The 18147-nt window shown below is 40.0% G+C and overlaps 1 protein-coding gene across 6 annotated transcripts in view; it reads left to right on the top strand.

Annotated features, from left to right (window-relative positions):
• The window catches only part of pard3bb (par-3 family cell polarity regulator beta b), a 100174-nt gene extending 82317 nt beyond the window's left edge, over positions 1-17857 (top strand). For 5 of the 6 annotated variants that reach the window (XM_049727370.2, XM_049727369.2, XM_049727371.1 and 2 more), the window contains 4 exons: positions 4362-4438; positions 13778-13993; positions 14671-14784; positions 15327-17857. In XM_049727370.2, the coding sequence (XP_049583327.1) occupies positions 4362-4438; positions 13778-13993; positions 14671-14784; positions 15327-15441 (522 nt within the window). In that variant the 3' untranslated portion in view covers positions 15442-17857. Of the gene's footprint in view, positions 1-4361; positions 4439-13777; positions 13994-14670; positions 14789-15326 lie in introns of those variants that run through there. The other variant, XM_049727373.1, reaches the window with a different exon arrangement.
• Positions 17858-18147: the final 290 nt, after the last annotated feature.

The following is an 18147-nucleotide window of genomic DNA, read 5'->3' as shown; positions in this document are numbered from 1 at the left end:
AAAAAAAAAAAAAAAAAAAAAAACGGCTTCATTTTGGATACTATCGGTACAATTCAATTCAATGCTGTTGTTTCAGAATCAGTATGCCTATTTTTTGGGGAGCGAAGACAAGAAAACAGGTCAAAACTACTACATAACTTACTACAATGGGACTTTTTATAACTTAGTTAGGTCCATAAATATTGGGACATTGACACAATTCTCCTAAACTCACCACCACCACCACAATTAATTTAGAATGAAAAGATTTGCTTTAACTGCAGCCTTTTGGCATTTCCTTAATAACGAGTTACCGGTGAGACACTTTGCATCAAATAATAATAATTGTATTCACCGGAGATTCATCCGGCTGCATGCTTTGAGAGGAATTGACCTTCGGTAGTCTTAATTGTACCACAAGTTAAACTGCTGTGACATTTAAGTGCGCTCCAGTCTTAACTCCTGGCCATCTATTCGAGAGCGTCGCTGACATTTCCATCGGGAGACATTTGTGAGCGAACGTGCCTGCTGTGCATTGTTAACGATTCCGAAAAAAATATCACACAATTCCACTCGTATTAGATGTTCATCTTTTCGCTCGGCCTCTGCTACATTTGTCTGAGATGCAGATTTTTTGTTGTGCACCATCCTCCCTCCATTTGGACTGCCACACCCTGCTGTCTCTCTAAGTGAGATTTTACAGTCCAATAGTGCAAAGTGACCTTAATGGTGTATGTCTGCCGAGATTTCATGGGCTTGTTGATCAATAGCAGTGACTCAGCAATCACTTTGCCAGGTGCTGAGACTTCTGCTTTCAAAACTTCACTCTACAGCCCACGGCCTTCACTTTGCCGTGCAAACATACACAAAAACACCTCGCAGGCCGACACTTCTTTTGAGTGCTCTCAGATACTTTAGATCACAACGCTACAAGCAATGTGACAACAGTCTTTCCAATCTACAAGGAAGAAAATCAAATACCTTTAAATCTTCAAAAGATTGAAGATACACCACACGCTCATTGAATGCTAACATTAACCCAAAATGTGTCCACTGTCATCGGCAATCGTTTGCCTTATGGTGTTTCTTGTCCATCCATAGTTGACACACGAGCTGCTTGCAAAGGAAAATCAAAACTACCCACGAGGGGACTGATTCAAAGTCAGAAGACGAGCCGCAAATAAAATGGAGGCTAGCCAGCCGCTACGTGGATAAATAGCGAGGCTGTACATTGGGCGATAAGAGTAGATTTGTGCCTGAGGACCACTGTATATGATTGGGCACATGAGGAACATATAGATTCTAATTAAGCGTCTGCGTTGAGGATGGCTGTTTTGTAGCACTCGGAGGACCACGGTATTTCACTTAAGTAGTGCAAGATTGGAGGGAGAGAGAAGAGGGCCACAAGTGTTCTAATTGAGATGCTCCATCCATGTCAGTCTTGAAGAGTCTGTTGAAAGAAGAAAAAATGCAGCTTTCTTGATGATTCCTTCCGTGCTCACTCGGCTGTGAAATGTCACCGGACCATTTAGCCTACCCGTGCTACGTTTCAGCCGCAGTCATCTGTGACAAAAAGGAAGAGCGGCAAGGAACACAATTGCATGTGAACAAAAGTATTGGAACACCTGTGGAGATGTATGGGAAATTTGTGGCCGATATCAGGGGCTAAAAATAAGCCGATGTTTGATATCAGCGATTTGAAAAGGAGTTTCCAAAATATATTGTTTCTGTTTTTCCATAGCATTCATGGCTACCGCGATAGATGCCAGGTAGAGTTGGGCCTCTGTGACACTCCCTCGGTGGCCTTGTTAGTGTTGGTAATATTTAATGAGCTTATAAAATCCACATCTGTTGCTTCGCTACCTACTTCATCAACTCACACGTGAACGTTCATTACATGCGCCTGTGTGTTCTTGTTTACTCTGCCTTTCCTTTGGCATTAAACAACCATCTGGGCTTCTTTTTTTTTCCCCCCATACAGTTTTTCTCTTTGACTGTAAAGCAGCACATAAGAATGTGACGATGGGAGAAATCACCGCCACACACATACACGTCCTGCTGTTGATTGCCAGCACTCGTGTTGTAGTTTTGTTTCACATTTTTATAGAGCCAGAGGATTTTAGTTTTTCAGCATGAACACAAAATTGGCAGCTCTTGGACCATGAGAAAGATTTTTTTTTTAATGATTTTGAAGCCTCATTTAGTTTTTTTTTTGGGTTATCATTCAAATTTGCTGCGTCAAATTCAGAAGCCATTATCTTCATGATATGCTGACTTTAAAGCCACACGAATGTTTAGTCCCCAATCCTTCAGATTCCTTTTCAGGCTTAGCCATGTCCCGCTTGAGAATAGTACTTTCCCGTTATCCCTCCGGCTTTTGGTAATGCATATAACCCAATTGAAGTACTTTCAGCAGTATTCTTAATTACTTGCTTTTAGAGACCAATATTTTAAGCCTTCCTGTTTGCCCTCTGGCATTATTTACGAATGAGACGTTAAATCATTTGGAGTAAACTGAGACAAATTCATGGACGTATTCAAAGTTAATCACCGCAGTAGTTATCTAGTCCAGTCTGACTTGGTTAAATCCAGATCCTATTGTAATCGAAAATCAATGAACAGTTTGATACAAATGCAATGTCACAGAGAAACCGGTGTTAGTGTTTCTATGGGATACGCAGCATATTAGCTACTTTAGCTACTTTATCCTTTCGATCACACCTTTTCTCTTTTGCCTCCAACACCTGCCATCTAAGTTGTTTTCACTTTTTCTCTCCCGATCCCGCGCCTTCATCATTCTCACCCCTTAATCATCAGCCTCACCTTTTTTCTCGAATGTTGTCATCAGCCAACCTTTCCCGTGTTCTCGCCCCTTGAGCAATCTTGTTTAAATCATATTGTTAATGTTCCCATCACCTCGCCGCGCTGTCTTCAGCCAATTCTCTCCCTTCTTTTTATAATCCCGCTCTCATGTCTTTCCTCCCACCGCCTCCTCGCTCAGTGGCTTCATTATACCCCTTCGATGTATTTCAACCGCTCGGGCTCATTTACTTCTCATTCACGCAATCTCTCTTTTCTTCTTTCTTCTCCAACTAATACCCTTTCATTCATTCACTCCACATATCTGTTCCCCGCTAATATCCCACGTCTGTCTACCTGAGATATTAGAGCTATAAAGACAGGTGTTCAAAAGAAAGCGGGGCCCGCAAATGTGCTTTATATCCCTCCTGGAATCGTTCCCTTGAATACAGAGCGGAGAGGATGTGTGTGATATCTCACGCTCAGACCTTTTTATGTTGACAATATTACCGCCAGTCGAAGGGAAAGGAACCTAGCTTTCTATCAAACCTTCAGCCCTTTGTCTTCTTCCTCGCTTATGACACGTGCGAGCACTTCACCTATCCCTTTGTTGTGTTTTCTCGGATTTGATGCTAATGTTATTTTTTATTCAAACAAGCTCCGCACTCACATTTTGGTTTTTGCGTGGCACGAGATCTACCGGGAAGGAGAATATGTACTTTTGAGGGAGGTATTGTTAGATTGCGGTCCAATCACCTTATGTGATGTGTCACATCTCACACTTGTTGTATTTGCACTTTTCCATATGATCTCTACTGAGAGTACCTTTTAGGTTCTGTGATGTCTTCGGTTTAGTTGGGAGTCTTTCGGGAATACTGCAAAATCCCAACTGAATAGACCGGGATAATCGTATACACCTTCCGAGTATTGAGCTAGCAAAACAGAATACGTTGTGGATGCATTTTTTTCCCCCGTTTAGTTGGAGATAAACATGACTTAAAAACCATGTGTGAGCCAGAGTGAAACATTCACAAGTAAACCCTATCGAGGAAGGAAACCCTATCCACCTTCTCGGTAGGCTCAAACTCCAAATCCCTAATAACTAGCCTTTGTCAATCCTAAATTACATCCTTATCACTCAGTCACACTCACAAACTGAAATATACAAACTAATGAGTGTCATTTACACACTTCGACACACATTTTCTGCCATTTAAATACTTAGGTTAGCAATTTACATTTTTTTCGAAGGGGGGGGGGGGTAAGGGTTGAACAACTGTCAGTGTGGAACTGCTGAAGGAAGGATAAGAGCATGCAAGGAGCAGCATGAGGCAAGCAGACTGTGGAATAGTTTTATTTAAACAGAAAAAAGCCACAGAAGCAAGAGTGAAAGTCGGGAAACAACGGGATCAGACATACTGAGTCACCAAATCACTGTAAGCCCATTCCAAAGACAATCCGCAAGTTAGAAGGGCAGGCAGGGAAACGACATAGAGAGCAGGGTTCTCCTAAAAGAAGTGAGGTTTTTTTTTTAATATGTTAAAAAATTGATCAATGAAGTTTGACTTCTTTGTCCATTTCAGGTCCCAGGCAGAGGGAAAGATCATCGAATTGCACCACAGTATGATGAGGTGGAGCGTCAGTATGCCTCACTACCAAGGTACTCATCTTGTTTTCTTTTCTTTTTGTTTTTTTATTTTCCATCCAAATACCCACATCTCCAGTGTATTTTCCACCCATTCAGAGGTTGGAAAAGGTTAAAAAAAAAAAAAGTACTATCTAACTCCTCAGGCTCTACTCCCAATTTGCCCTATGCACAATCAATGCAGTCTTTGTCTTGCTACAATATTTTTTTTGTCTTAAATGTTCATTAGTTCTTAGTTTAGGGTAGTTGTTTACCCTTATGTTTTTTTTTGGCATTTCACATGACATTTCTATTCAATTAATCATGTGCTCAACAAGACCCTTGGCTACCCCCAACGTTTAATACATACCAAGTCAATTTGGACTGTGTTAAGCTTTCCACTTTTTGGCAATGGTTTGGGAAGGGCTTTTTGTTTTCAAGCGTGACTTTGACCCAGTGTAAAAATTCAAATCTATGTAGCCATAGATGGATATTGTTGGCTAAGAAGCCCTGACCTCAACCCATCAAACACTGTGTGATGAAATTGGAAAGTCAGGCCCTCACAAATGAATAGCAGAAAATTATGCGGTGAGCCAGATCTGACATTGGCCGTGTTTTCGACATCTGTCCTTTATGTGTATTAAATTAATCATCCGATTTATCGGAATTGTGCACTGCCGAGTCAGCAGCACCCTAAAAAAGTCCCTATCAGTCGGGTGGTAGCTTCCATTTTGTTGTTTTGTGATAGAGTACGCTTGTGAAATGGCAAAGGTCAAAGTTGCAGTGAAAGATTGGTCGAACACTTGTTGGGTACAAGTGATGGCCCACAGCTGCTTTTCCACCGTTTACACGTGTTCCTCCTAATGGGAAACACAGTTGTAGACATTCTATATTCTCTGTGCATCATCAGTCACTCTGCCTTGTCGAGTCTCAATTTTCAAGGCAGGTCTCTTGCTACTTCAAAGCCTCACTTTCAACATGTGCATCATTACCTTTACTTTCTGCATTTGTTCCCTTAATTAATTCGCCCTTGTCACGTCACTCTCCCATCATTTTATCCCCCCCTAGGCCTGCCAAGTAAACATTTTGTGTAATTGTAACTCTTGTCTAAAGATAAACGTAACTGTATAACGGGATAGCGGTTACAACTTTCATACCTGCAAAGACTCAAGTCAAGTCTTGTAACATGATGGAGTAAGAATACTTTGTTACGGTGTTATTTATATCTGGAAACTTTCACATTTACTCTTATGACATTTCCTGCTTATACTTTTATTGCAAGACATTTCCCTTAACTACTTCTGTTAACTTGTGTTGACTTTTACTGCTGTCAATGAAGAAACCAGGCAGATAACCTCTTTGACACATGCCCCCTCACCCGCCTTACTCCATTTCTCTGCAGTAAGACAAGCTGCAAGCAGTTACGGAACAAATTCTAAAGTGTTGAAAATAGGGGTGTACTGCTCTGTTTATGTAATGTTTTTATTGCTAATATATTACGTGGCACATGTTCGGTATGGACCGTTGCTATTCTTAGATGAGTTAATACAGCCAGTGTAGGGCCAGCTACTTAAAAATGTCTGAGCTAAGCTGATTGTTATTTTATATTAAATAAAGCTTCAATTCACTGAAGCTAAAATGAACCGACATTAAATGAGGTAGCCATGCCTTCTTGGGTCATTTTTAAACATTGAATCTTTTTATAATTTTACAATGTCATCGTGGTGGTAATTCACACCAGTTGGCGTATTTAAAGGAATTGTTTTCATGCAATTGCATTATGAAAGATCTTTCCCATAGAATGAAGTGCGTCAAGTGATATTGAAAATTCCTCATTCAGCCAGTTAGGTTAAATTAAATCATATTAATCCAGTGGATTAAAATGTCACTCTTCTTTTAATTTTCTTGAGCTTGTTTTGGCAGAACATGAGCAGGTTAATGTGCTAGCTAATTTTGCTCATGAGCAATAGGCAATATGCATATTTTTAACTATAGCAGTAATCTAAAGTAAATACATAAACATAAAATTAGATTAAATAAATGCAGAATCAAAACTCCAACTACTCACTTTATGAAGTAAATTAACTTTTATATGATTTACTTGTAATGCAAAAAAATACTCTTGATATCTGAGTATATTTTTTGTCAGGAACTTTAGGTACTTATTTTCTGTTAAAATCAGGTAGTGCATACCAGTTTGGTGTTTGCTTATAAGCATGGGAGAAAGAAAGTCCATTCATGATTGATTGATTGATCAATTTTATTTTGAGCTTAAAAACAGAAAAAGATATTAGTAAAATATAATAAGAAAAAGAAAACAGGACATGGGAAAAGTAATGAGTATAAGAACATTTTGGTGTGGTTCCCATCTCTGTTAAAAATGCTGAGAGATGGCTTTTTCACACCTCTTCCATGCATGTGTGTTTGTGCATGTCTGTGCAAGAGAGGGAGGCAGTGTGTCTGTGCTGGTGATGACTTTAGCAGATGGGGCCGAGAGCAGTGATGATAGTTAGGGGGTCTAGCTGTCGCTTTGAAAAGCCTCGAGAAATTGGACACGCACACGCTCACACGTATAGGGCACTGTCTCACTCTCGTGCTTTAGCGACTAGAAAGGCACTTGGTGGCGCGTTGACCTCCACCAAGGTGGAAAGATTTTGAGCGCAAAGAATTTCCGGCAAGGAACTTTTTCAGTGTGCTCTATTTAGCGCCTTTGTAATGATAATAAATTCTTCCTTGCTTGGAGCAACTCCGCAAAGTTATGTGAAGTCACGGCTAGTATCGTGTGCTGATAGTGTGGTGGGCTGTGAATGAGACATTTCCATTTGTATTATGGACTGGGAGAGTTGACAGATCCTTTGAGAAGAAACAGCAACAGGAGAAAATATATTCGGTCTCCATTTATAGTCCATTAAGCACCAAAATTTAGAGGAGAGTCACTATGCAGTTTTGTCTTACAAATTAAAGTGTTTTTTTTAGAGTTCACAATTAGTTAGCTAGCTCAAGTTAGCCACACTTATTTTAATGCTATCGAACAACAAAAAACATTTTTTTTTTAAAATCAAAATTATACCAAATCTGCCTTTTTCAATAGATACAAAAGGAGAAGTGAGGAAACCCATCCCAATATTGTCCTTATCACTGCCATTTTCTTGGTGCTACCACTCCGCCATTTCCACTCCTCCACATCGCACCTTCTAGCTGTTTTTTCTACCAGTTTCTCACACGTATCCACTTTTATCTCACAGTGCTACATTATACTGGAACAATAGTCCCCTGTTGAGAACCACTTTTTAGCCATCAAAGTGAAATCAACATGTGGTGAGTCTACCTGAAAATTAGAGCTTTAAAGTCATGTCGCAGCTATGCTGGCTTATATTAAGGTGAACAAGATCTTGGTCATTGCCATGGCAACCTTGTTTCCCCTACTTTAGTGCTTCGTAATATTGGTGGGCTAGCTCAGACAAATATTACATTGTGTCTGGGTTTTTTTGTTTTTTGCTAGCTTTGGTGATATTTTTAAATTTCAAGGTTGTGTGCAGTGCTTATGAAAACTTTGCCACTCCCTCAAAAATGACCGAGCTTCCTGACCAGCTTCCTGACCCTCTATCACCGTTGCATGATGTCGCCGCATATGTAATCATCTCAATGGGGTAAGCTGCAACGGTTGTGAACGTGCACTTGGATTGTTTCTAAAGCTCGCCTCAAACATGGGTCCCCTCTGATGTGCCAATTGCCTCGGAACACGGGAACAAAGTGACTTTAAATTCGAGATATAATATAATAGGTTTTATTCCAGGCAAGCCCATGATGACGTTTTAACGTTTATAGCTGTATTGATTGATTTAGTCATTTTTGTTTGCGTTGCTTTGAGTTGTGTATGACTTTCAAAGCACAGCAACTTTTTTATTATTAGATTACGATTGCTATCAACAACTCCGGTTGATGGCAATCTGTTGTTTGAAATGCAGGTTTGGCCCAATTAGATTAGCCAAACACCCTGTCCCATTTTTCCTTGTTATCACTCTTATTGGATTTAACTCGGCAGTCAGACATGTCGTTCAGGTCTCCGGGAAGGCTGTCATTTCCTCATTAGAATGATAATTTGATTGTTACTCATGAGAAGCGCATGCTGTTTTGTGCATCTCTTTCCCCTGCTTGTCTCTCTTCGGTGTGTCTTCCCATTATTTACCTCTATTTTTGTCTTTTTTTTTCCCATTGCAAAATCGCATTCTCTTCAATCCTTTCTCATGCTCTTGAAGTTCTGGATATAAAAAAAAAAGTAGGGGGCTATTCTTTGCCTCTGTTTAGTGGAGAAAGGAAACGGAATGTCCCTCACTCTTGCTGCCTCTCTCAATCTCTCTTGACAAGACCTCCCAACCAGGCCTGAGATTTTCCCAGACCACTTTACAACTGCTACATAAGCAACCCCATTGTGCACTGATTTTTTTTGGGTGTGTTCTGACTCTGGACTCATCAAGAGACCTTTTTGTTTGTTAGCCATGTAGGATATGCTAAAAAGACCCTCCCTTGACACTATCTTAATGCCTCATATGTGTTTTTGCTCGGTTGGCTCAAACTGGGCAGTATAGAACTACCCATTCCAGTTTTAATCAGAATCGATAATCTTGGCTCTGAATTCGGCAAACACTATCAACACTTTTGTGGTCTGTTTACATATGTCAACGTCTCGCCTGGCAATGAGCTAATGAGCTCACCTCATTGGGCTCAACCTCTGCATTGACTCTTCTTCATGTACCAAATTAGTAGCGGTGCTATTTTGCGGTTTTGTAGTTTCGCAAGCAATCTTTATCAAGTCATCACGCTCTGAGCGAAATATCCCAGCTTGAAACCATTACATGTCGCGGAGACTGTATTGGCTCAATATGTGAAATAATTGAGGCAGTTTCATTAAACATGGTACAAGTAATGAATCTCATGATGTTTCAGGAAGTCACCAACTAAACTAAGTGGTTAGGTATGATACGTTCAAGCCTAAATGCACTCGATTAAACTCATTGGACTGGTCTACATTGATAGGACTTAGCAAGTCCGATTATTTCACGGCTGTTACACACAATATTTGATAAGTTTATTTTCCATTTACCACGAGTCACGTCTTAGTGCCCAATTGTGTCAATTATCTCAATGAGTGTCACTGCCTGTGGTGAAAAAAGGCCACAGCACGCTTGTTTATTATTTTGTTTGTTTATTATTTGAGTTGAGTGACCACTAAACGGCTTGAAACAATTCATTTATGAAAGCAAGTTGTCATGGTACTTTTGTCATCCCCGTATATCTTCCTTATCTAATATATAACGGGTATGACATTTCATGATATTCATAGCATGACATTTGCATGAAAATAACTGGTTTCGAGGCTACTTGTTTAGCTCCAGCTGTGACTTTTTTCTCTAAATAATGAAACCTTATGATGTGCGCAATTAAGGACATTTTTTTTCTCTCCACATGCCAACTTCCTGTCGCTCAAATACAAATCTCTGTAACAGAACCAGATGTGATGACTGTAATTTCGCAATGTTATTCTTATTAAACTGTCCATTTAATTGATCTGAATGACTTAGATACCCTTCGTATTTTTTTGGGAGAGGTCGTAGCTTCACCAATCGGTTTCCGACTGGAATTGCTGTATTATGATGTTTTGTGAACCGGCACTCCAAATCTCCATTGTTCTGCCCTCTTCTGTGTTTCCGAGGCAACGGTCCCCTACCATCTGGAAGGTCCTCATTCCCGCTTTCTCGCTCTTTCCTATAATAGGTTGGTCCCCTGTCCTTCTCTTTTTTCTTTGCTTTATTGAATATATTTTGTATTCATTCTCTGCGGACTGTACTCTTTTTGCAGTTTTCCCCTCGCGTTCAACCTCAGACACTCGCACGCGCACACGGGTGAACCCGATACCAGCATGTATGTCTGCTTATGCGCACGCTCGTCCATTCACTGGAGAATGTAATCATGTTAGTTTCCTGGACAGGCCACTTTGTGATTCATTATTTCTTGGTGAATTAATCATATTTGAAAGACCTTTATTGACAAAGACAGGTAGAAGGCCCTTCAAGTGTTTTTTTTCTCTCTTTTTTCCATTTAAACTTCAATTGGCCGTCTGAGCATGTTGACCTTCAATATGGCCGAGATTTTTTATTTTTTTACTTTTGTTCATCCTTTCCCCCAGCTGTATTTGCTCAATATTTTCAGTGTTTTTTTCATCTCATTTTCCGTTTGTGTATTTCCGCTCCAGATTGAAATTGAAAACAATATTCCATATAAATGTTTTGTTTTCATTTCCTGGTTTTTGTTTCCCTACTCTATGGAGTTCATGTGCCTGGCACGATTTCCATATTCCTTCTCTTTGACCATATGTCGATAAACCCGTTGTTGTTTTGTCATCTCAACTCAGATTGCATTGGCCTAAGCATCAATAGCACACTTGTGGCTCTTGCAGGTCAAGAAAAACTAAAGTTCATATAAGCCCCAATTATGCTGCCTTCTAAATTATTTTATGTTTGGCAACAAATACCATTGCTTTACAAGTCACCAAGAACCTAGGAGGCCCACAGAAAGTAGTGAAGTGATTTTATTTTTTAAACTACATGCATCAACTAATTGGTGTCACGCTAGGCCCACAAATAAATGCAAAAACACACACACAAAAACAATTTGACATTGCCCATCTGTCTGATACACCCACTTCCTCTTGGGACTCATTTGGGAAATTTCACCTGCCAGAGGCCAGCTAAATTTGAGTCCGGGATTTCTCTAAAAATGGCCTGTGACACCAAAATGACTGTCTTCCTGTTCAATGCAGTTGGAGGGGAAACTTTCCACGTATTGCTGCAGTGAGTTTTGGGATTGGTGTTCAGCGCCTCTAAAATATACACAATTTTGGGGCCTCTCCCAAAAGTCGATTAAATTGTCAAGTAAATAATATTAATCAAAAGTAATTCCAATAGGGAGGTTTGCTTCACCTGTTGCTTTGGCCGTAATGAAGAGACATTAAATTTACAGTATGGATACCAACAGCATATAATAACGAAACACCGTCTTAATAGATGGGAACTTGTTAAATTAATTGGTGACCCCACCTAAACCAAATGTTTGTTAGCATTAGCTCACATTTTGTTCTTTATTTCTTTGCAATTGGTAATGTTCCTAATTCCTTTTTGATAATATCCTTTGACCCTTATAAGTGTTAGTTAGGAGCTAATGGAGTATCGCGTGACTTGGCGGGGTCAAGGATCAAGGTAGGTTTAAGGGCCTCCAGCACCAAAGTACCAACACAAACCTCCCTGGCAGCTGAACTAACAAGAAACCATCTCTGACGCTCAGTCACACAAACACACTCGGTGTGCAATCACTTAGCCATAAGTAGCAAAATAGCTTAATGTCTTATTTGGCTTCTGCCTATCTCTGCTGCTTCAGGTGTCACCTGTAATGTTTTTTCATTCGAAGAGATTAGGTTTTGTCACAACTGGCACATACGGTCCAAGATTCCTAATTCCATACCTGGCCAGGGTTTTCACACGGCGGCTTAGCGTGGTTTAGTTTAGTCAACAAAGGCAACTGCCAATCATACTGGAAGCCGCTTCCACGCCATGTTGCCTGCCCAGTACGTCTGGAGAAAAAAAAACTTTGAATTATACTTTAAATTGCATTCTCTATGCGCATACTTTTTCTTTACTACCATCACAGAACACGCCGCAAAGGGATTTATGTTATACTAAATGCAGCAGTGATGAGCAGAAGATAACGGAAAGTAGATTTTTATCGCCATGTTATTTGGACTGTGCTGCCTCTGGGATTAAAACACTAGAGTGCCGCATTAGGAAAGTGAACTGCTGTGACAAAATGTCACATGAGCCATATTTATTACAAGAAATAAAATTAGAACAGCAAAAGTGTGCATTGTTTCATTTTTTTGTAGTCTTACTCTTTGGCTCATTCTCACTCACTTTTCTTACACTCCAACCTACAGACTCATCTTTCTCCTATTCTTTACTCTTTTTTGCAACGTTGTGTTATTGCTGTTGTTTTTTTAATCAACTCCTTCTATTTTCTTTTGTGTCTGCTTTTCTTAAACATATGTGTGTTTGGGAAGATTGATGTTTGTGCATTTGTGGAAGCACTCATGTGTTTACATGGGGTAACAGCTGCGTATAGCACTTTTACAAGACTAAGTGAAAGTATGTGTGTGAATATGAGAGAGGGACGGGTGGTGAGGTTATATAACAACTCCCGTGTTTACTCTCAAATCCATCGCAAACCTGAAATCCCCGAAAAGTAGAAAGTCTCACGTTACCGCAAAACACTGTCTGAGTCCACGGCTTAGCGATCTATCTTACCAATTTTCCCTTCGACCAATGTTTTCCCTACCTTCAAAGGTAGTTTTGGTACGTTTTCCTAAAATGCCAATAGATTTCTTCCAAACGTTTCAAAATTCTCAATTGTAGTACACAGGCTGACCTGTGAGAGGCACAATTGTGCCACCAGTCATAAAAACCGCCGTCTAATACAGAGAACAAGTAATTGGCTAGACTAAATGTTAGCTTATCTCATTGCTACGCTTCTCTTCAATTTTCTTGCGGCGAATGATGTGCGAAACTCATGAAGAATGAAGGAAGCACTGTGTCTTTCTAGATTGTAAAAACTCTCGTAATTCTAGATGTTGTCTATAACTTCCCACACGCACGCCGTTCACAGATTATTTTAGGTTAGAGGATGTAACTTGCAAAGTTCAATTAGTGGTTTCTTTATATGCATGAACGCTGCTGTTTTATTTACGTCTCATACTGCAGTCATTGTGTGTATGTGCTTGAATGCGGGCATGTGTGTGTAAATAGCAGCCGGTAATGGCTTCCACTCTCATTATTACCCCATAATCCCCAGCTGCTGTGCAGTCCTGACTGGGTTCCTGGGGGGAGAATTCCAAACTTGCCACTGGATTTACAATTGATTCCCCACAGATTCTAACTGGATTTCCACCCCATTACCAATATGGCCCCCTCATAAGACTGAAACAACTACTTAGGTTTTAGGATTATTGAGTCTTTTTGGGAAATTCTATAAATTATTGAAGAAACATGCAAGCAACTTGTCAAAAGTATGGTCGACATGTCTGCGCAGAGGCCTTGATTTCCTCTGGGCATCAATATCGATTAATAGGCCCAGGTTCATCTCCTCTTAACGTCCCATAATGAGATATGATCTAATAAACAAAAACACGTGCAGTATTCCAATTTGATATTTGACCCTGCATGGGTTGGAATGCAACAAGATAGTTTCCCAAAAAAAAGAACTTACCCACGTTTTAAATGATAAGTTGGTGTTGTCCTCATCGCTCATTTGTCACGTTCCCTTTTCCAGACGAGGTCCATTGGATCCAGCTGAATACACCGCGCATCCTTGGTCAGGTCATTACATGGGTGTTCCCCAGGCTCCGCAAGGTTACCACAAGGCCCCGTCCTACCCTAACCCCAACATGCAGTCCCCTCCATCATTCTCCAACTACCCCCCCAGCCAGCCTTACTCACGGTCGGGGGACCCTCGGGGAGTTGACTCTGGTTTTTACCCCCATCCAAGGTAATTGAATGCAACAGTTTAGTCTTAGTTCATGTTCCTTAACTCATACGAGGTGTGTCAGAAAAGTTCCAGGACTGCTGTCACAAAAGATATGTTTTCTATTCAAACTACAAACTTTCCCAGCCTTCTCCAATATGCCCTTTATTCTTAATGGACGTTCAGGATGTTGTGAGATGTTGAAGCAAAGGATCTCTTGAAAGACGTGACGGATCATCATGTAGCCCTGTGGCAACAACTCACAGTGAACGATGCCCCTCACCATGGAAGAATTTCATCAACAGTTGTCTGTCTCGTGAAGTCTTCTACTGAAGGCTCTGACTTTTGCTCTCTGAGTCGTACCTGAAGATCCATGACTCGTCACCGATGATGATGATTCCCCCCCCGAGCCAAGTCTGCTCTCACGGGTCTCGTCAGTCACTCTAACGATTGCTTGACAACCTGTTACAGAGGATACGAATGGCGTGTCGGAAAAAAGTTCACTGCAGAGATCTCGTATATATAGTCCAGAATGATTACAGGAAAGGAAAAAACGAATGGTTGAAAGATATCATTTGTGACAGCAGTCCTGAAACATTTCTGACATACCTTCTTACATGCAAGTTGTGAATTTTTCCTACTAGCGCCGTCCACGGCGTTCTCTTAACAGCGTTTGTTCACTGCTTGTTTTGTGCCCTCAGTTCCCAGCAGAGAGGACCCTTGCGACAGGATGTGCCCCCATCACCCACCCCGCCGCTTCGGGGACTGCGGTACGACACAATGAACCGTGGAACTGCTGCAGGAGGAGGTTACAGGTAAGTTCATGTTGAGGTTGAACATGCCCTTAAGGTATGAATTTAACATTCAATACATGGTTTTCAGTCTTGGTGTATTTTCAGCATTAATCTTCAAACCTCTATAATGTATTTCGAAAGAAATTCTAAAATTCACTCTATGAGGTCTTCAATGTCAGGGTAGTGTATCTTGCCTGAGCATAGTACAGTTTTCAAATGATTGAATTTGTTCAGGCAGTCTGACATCTCCATAATTTTCCAATGTGCAAGTGTAGCAGCATTTATTTTATTTTTTTTGTTCTTTGTCTTAGTTGAACTGGAGCTGTATTAAATTACCGCAATGCGAGCACAACTTAGAAATTCATATTTTCGGCTAAGCTATAAGCGCTTCTATTCATTTCAAGTACCTCGTATTTTGAATACTACTGATTTGGAGCGCTACTGCCTTGGGTTACATTTATGTAAATTCTATGTAAATGATATTACTCCCCAACACATCAATGAAGCCACAGAATTTCATCTCAGCATTTCTAGTCTTACGTAAGGGAAAACTCTTTCTACAGACACCTTGCGGATCCCAGTCCAGAACAGTATGGCTACACTTCGGAAAGTGGACGACAACAACATCAACACCAAACTAACCCGAGACAAAAGAACGCCATGACTGCAGCTGTCTAGATTAGATTCAATTCCAAAGAGGAAAATCAGAAAATACAAATAGTCTTTTAATACAATGCTGGATTGGGCGCTTCAACGAGAAGCAGAAATCAAAGCCCATCGTGGCGGAATTCACATTTCTGTCACAATCAAACGCAATCTGCTGTTTGAAGCACGCCGCCAAGCGAGACAAAGGAGGTTAATTGTAAGCCACAAAACACAATATCGCGTTGTTTGAAGTCGTGTTAATTGCCTCCCTTAACAAACCGCATCCACTAACTCAACTGTCACTATACAACCATGTCTGCTCTCACAGGAGGGAAATATCAGTCAGTCTGCTGGTTGGACCACCATTGTTTTTTTTTTTTTTTATGCAACGTCAGGATCAGAATTTAATTGGGTCTACTTTCCGGCTAAATAGTGGCACACTTACCAACATTCTCATCTGTAGTTTTGCGCATGAATACATTTACCAGAAATGCAAAGTCTGAAACTTTGTGCACTTACGAATGATGTCACTGACATAACATTTTACCACATTCGAATCAAAGTTTTAACCACTTTGTTTTATGTGAAGATGAGATAATTATTAGTTCAGTTTAATTTAGTTTCTTTGATTGTTTTTTTTGTACTTGTGAATGTACGAAAACCTTGAGTGACTTAAAGTTACGCGTAACACACAAACTGATTGAGCGCCAGTATTTCTTTTTGAAGACAAAATAATGACAAAGTAAGGATGTACCACTGTTGCAAACAGGCCAAAACCACTGTTGTGTTCAAAGCATACGATAACGTGAGATTAAATAAATGTGGCCGTTTTTTCCGCCAATGTAATGAATGCGCAAACCAAAGAAGCATTTACCCGACCGAGTGTGGTGATTGTAGTGCCTAAACAACACAGTAGAAAAAAAAAGAAAATCAGGGGCGGGAGGGAACTGGAACTTTTTTTTTTTTCCTCATATCAGTCCACGTCCTCTTTAGCCTGGTGATGTGTTCAAGTGCGCACAGGAACTGAGCTGGAGTGTCCACTTAATGTTGGCACACCATTTAACCACTTGCTAAAAAAAAATCTTTTCACAGATCCAAGCGTTCAAACCTGTGTTAATATCTTTTCTAGATGAGCAGTATTAATGTCCGTGGGTAATACATGTGCAAAAAAAAAAAAAAAAAACATTTCAAAATCAGCTACATTGTTTTTCATGAAACTCCACTGAAGCATTTCATTTCGGCAGTAATGTCGCTTGTCAATTTTGGGTACGAATAAATTAAAGGGCTAAAAAATGAAATTGTTTTCGAGCAGCCTAAGGATGAGAAAGAATGTGGCTAGAAGATGTACCCAGAAGGGTTTGCGTGAGAGTTTGGAATAAAACATGGAAATGGAGTGGGAGGAATACATTTTTAGCGCCAAGGTTAATCATAGTTCTCTTCTCGACAGGTATTACTGAAAAAGCTATTGCGGTATGACTGTGAGCGTGGTGAATGTACGAGTGTTAGAGAAAATGATCCGATAGTGCATTACAGAAGAGGATCTCCACTTCACTGAGATGCCAATGTGACATGCAGTCACTTTACTATCATTACAAGTCTGCGTGTAGTCCAAATGGTCACCGACCAAGTCTGTCAGAAAATTTCCAGGACTGGTGTCACAAAAGTTAGAGTGGTGCCTTGAGATAGAACTGTATGTCAAATCATCTTTCCCCTTTGAAATGAATGGAAATGCCATCAATTCGTTCTAGCCGCCTCCCCAAAAGACACACAAATTATGTTTATGTTTTAAATAATAAAAATTAGCCTCTAACAAATTTGCCACGTTTCATTTCAATATACATCGTGCTGCTCATTTTTAGTATCATCATCTTGGCCACCTGATGATTTATTTGCTACCCTTCAGATTTGTTTGCAAGTTAATGCAATCAGTCAGAACAATGGCTTGTATCTCAAAAGTCGAGTCATCGATATCCAAAAGCGCTCACTCAATCGTTTGTAACACCAGTCCTGGAACTTTTCGTTCACATCTTGTACTATATGTAATGCGTCATTTATATATTTTTTTAACACATTTCATGAATGTTTGTGTTAGTATGAAGTCTCATATTGTTTCACAAATGTTTTAAGCACGTTTTACACGAGTGAACAAGCCGACCTTTTGTGAAAAGTGTGCACTTTCTCATGGTTTAACATTCTGTATGCATGCTCTGTACTTATTTTTTTAATAGTTATAATCTGAAGGTACATACCAGGAGTCCTTTTTAAAAACTTCTGGTGCTCACCAAGACCAGTGTATGAAGGAACAAATTTAATAATAACATTTTTATAAAGTATATCGTTTGTAAAATGATGAACGCAAGTATCATAATTGTCATTGTCTGAATTGTCCGAGCACATTTTATATCCATGTATATAACATTTGTTTTGCATTAAAAACATTTAAACAACACGTTAGGGCAGAGATGTCTTTATATAAAGTTGTCCTTTTTATCCACTTCAACCTCCGCTCTGCTCATCTGTTAAGGTTAATTAAGTGTGAGTCAGGAGAGAACAGATTTTCCTACAGCGTTGCATATTCTACAAGGTGAGTCCAATTTTAGTCCGTTAAGCAGCTGATAAGGTGGCTCTTTATGAAGAGCGATAGATGTTGGCCCCAAATTAACGTGCAACTAATTATCAATTAGAAAAAGGAGATCCGGTGATTTGATTGCAACCTAAATTTGAAAGTTTTTTTTTAAG

Source organism: Syngnathus scovelli, chromosome 8 (assembly GCF_024217435.2).
Source record: "Syngnathus scovelli strain Florida chromosome 8, RoL_Ssco_1.2, whole genome shotgun sequence".
Taxonomy (NCBI): Eukaryota; Metazoa; Chordata; class Actinopteri; order Syngnathiformes; family Syngnathidae; genus Syngnathus; species Syngnathus scovelli.
Note: the sequence above shows the minus strand (reverse complement) of the source record. Positions and strands in the feature narration are given on the sequence as shown.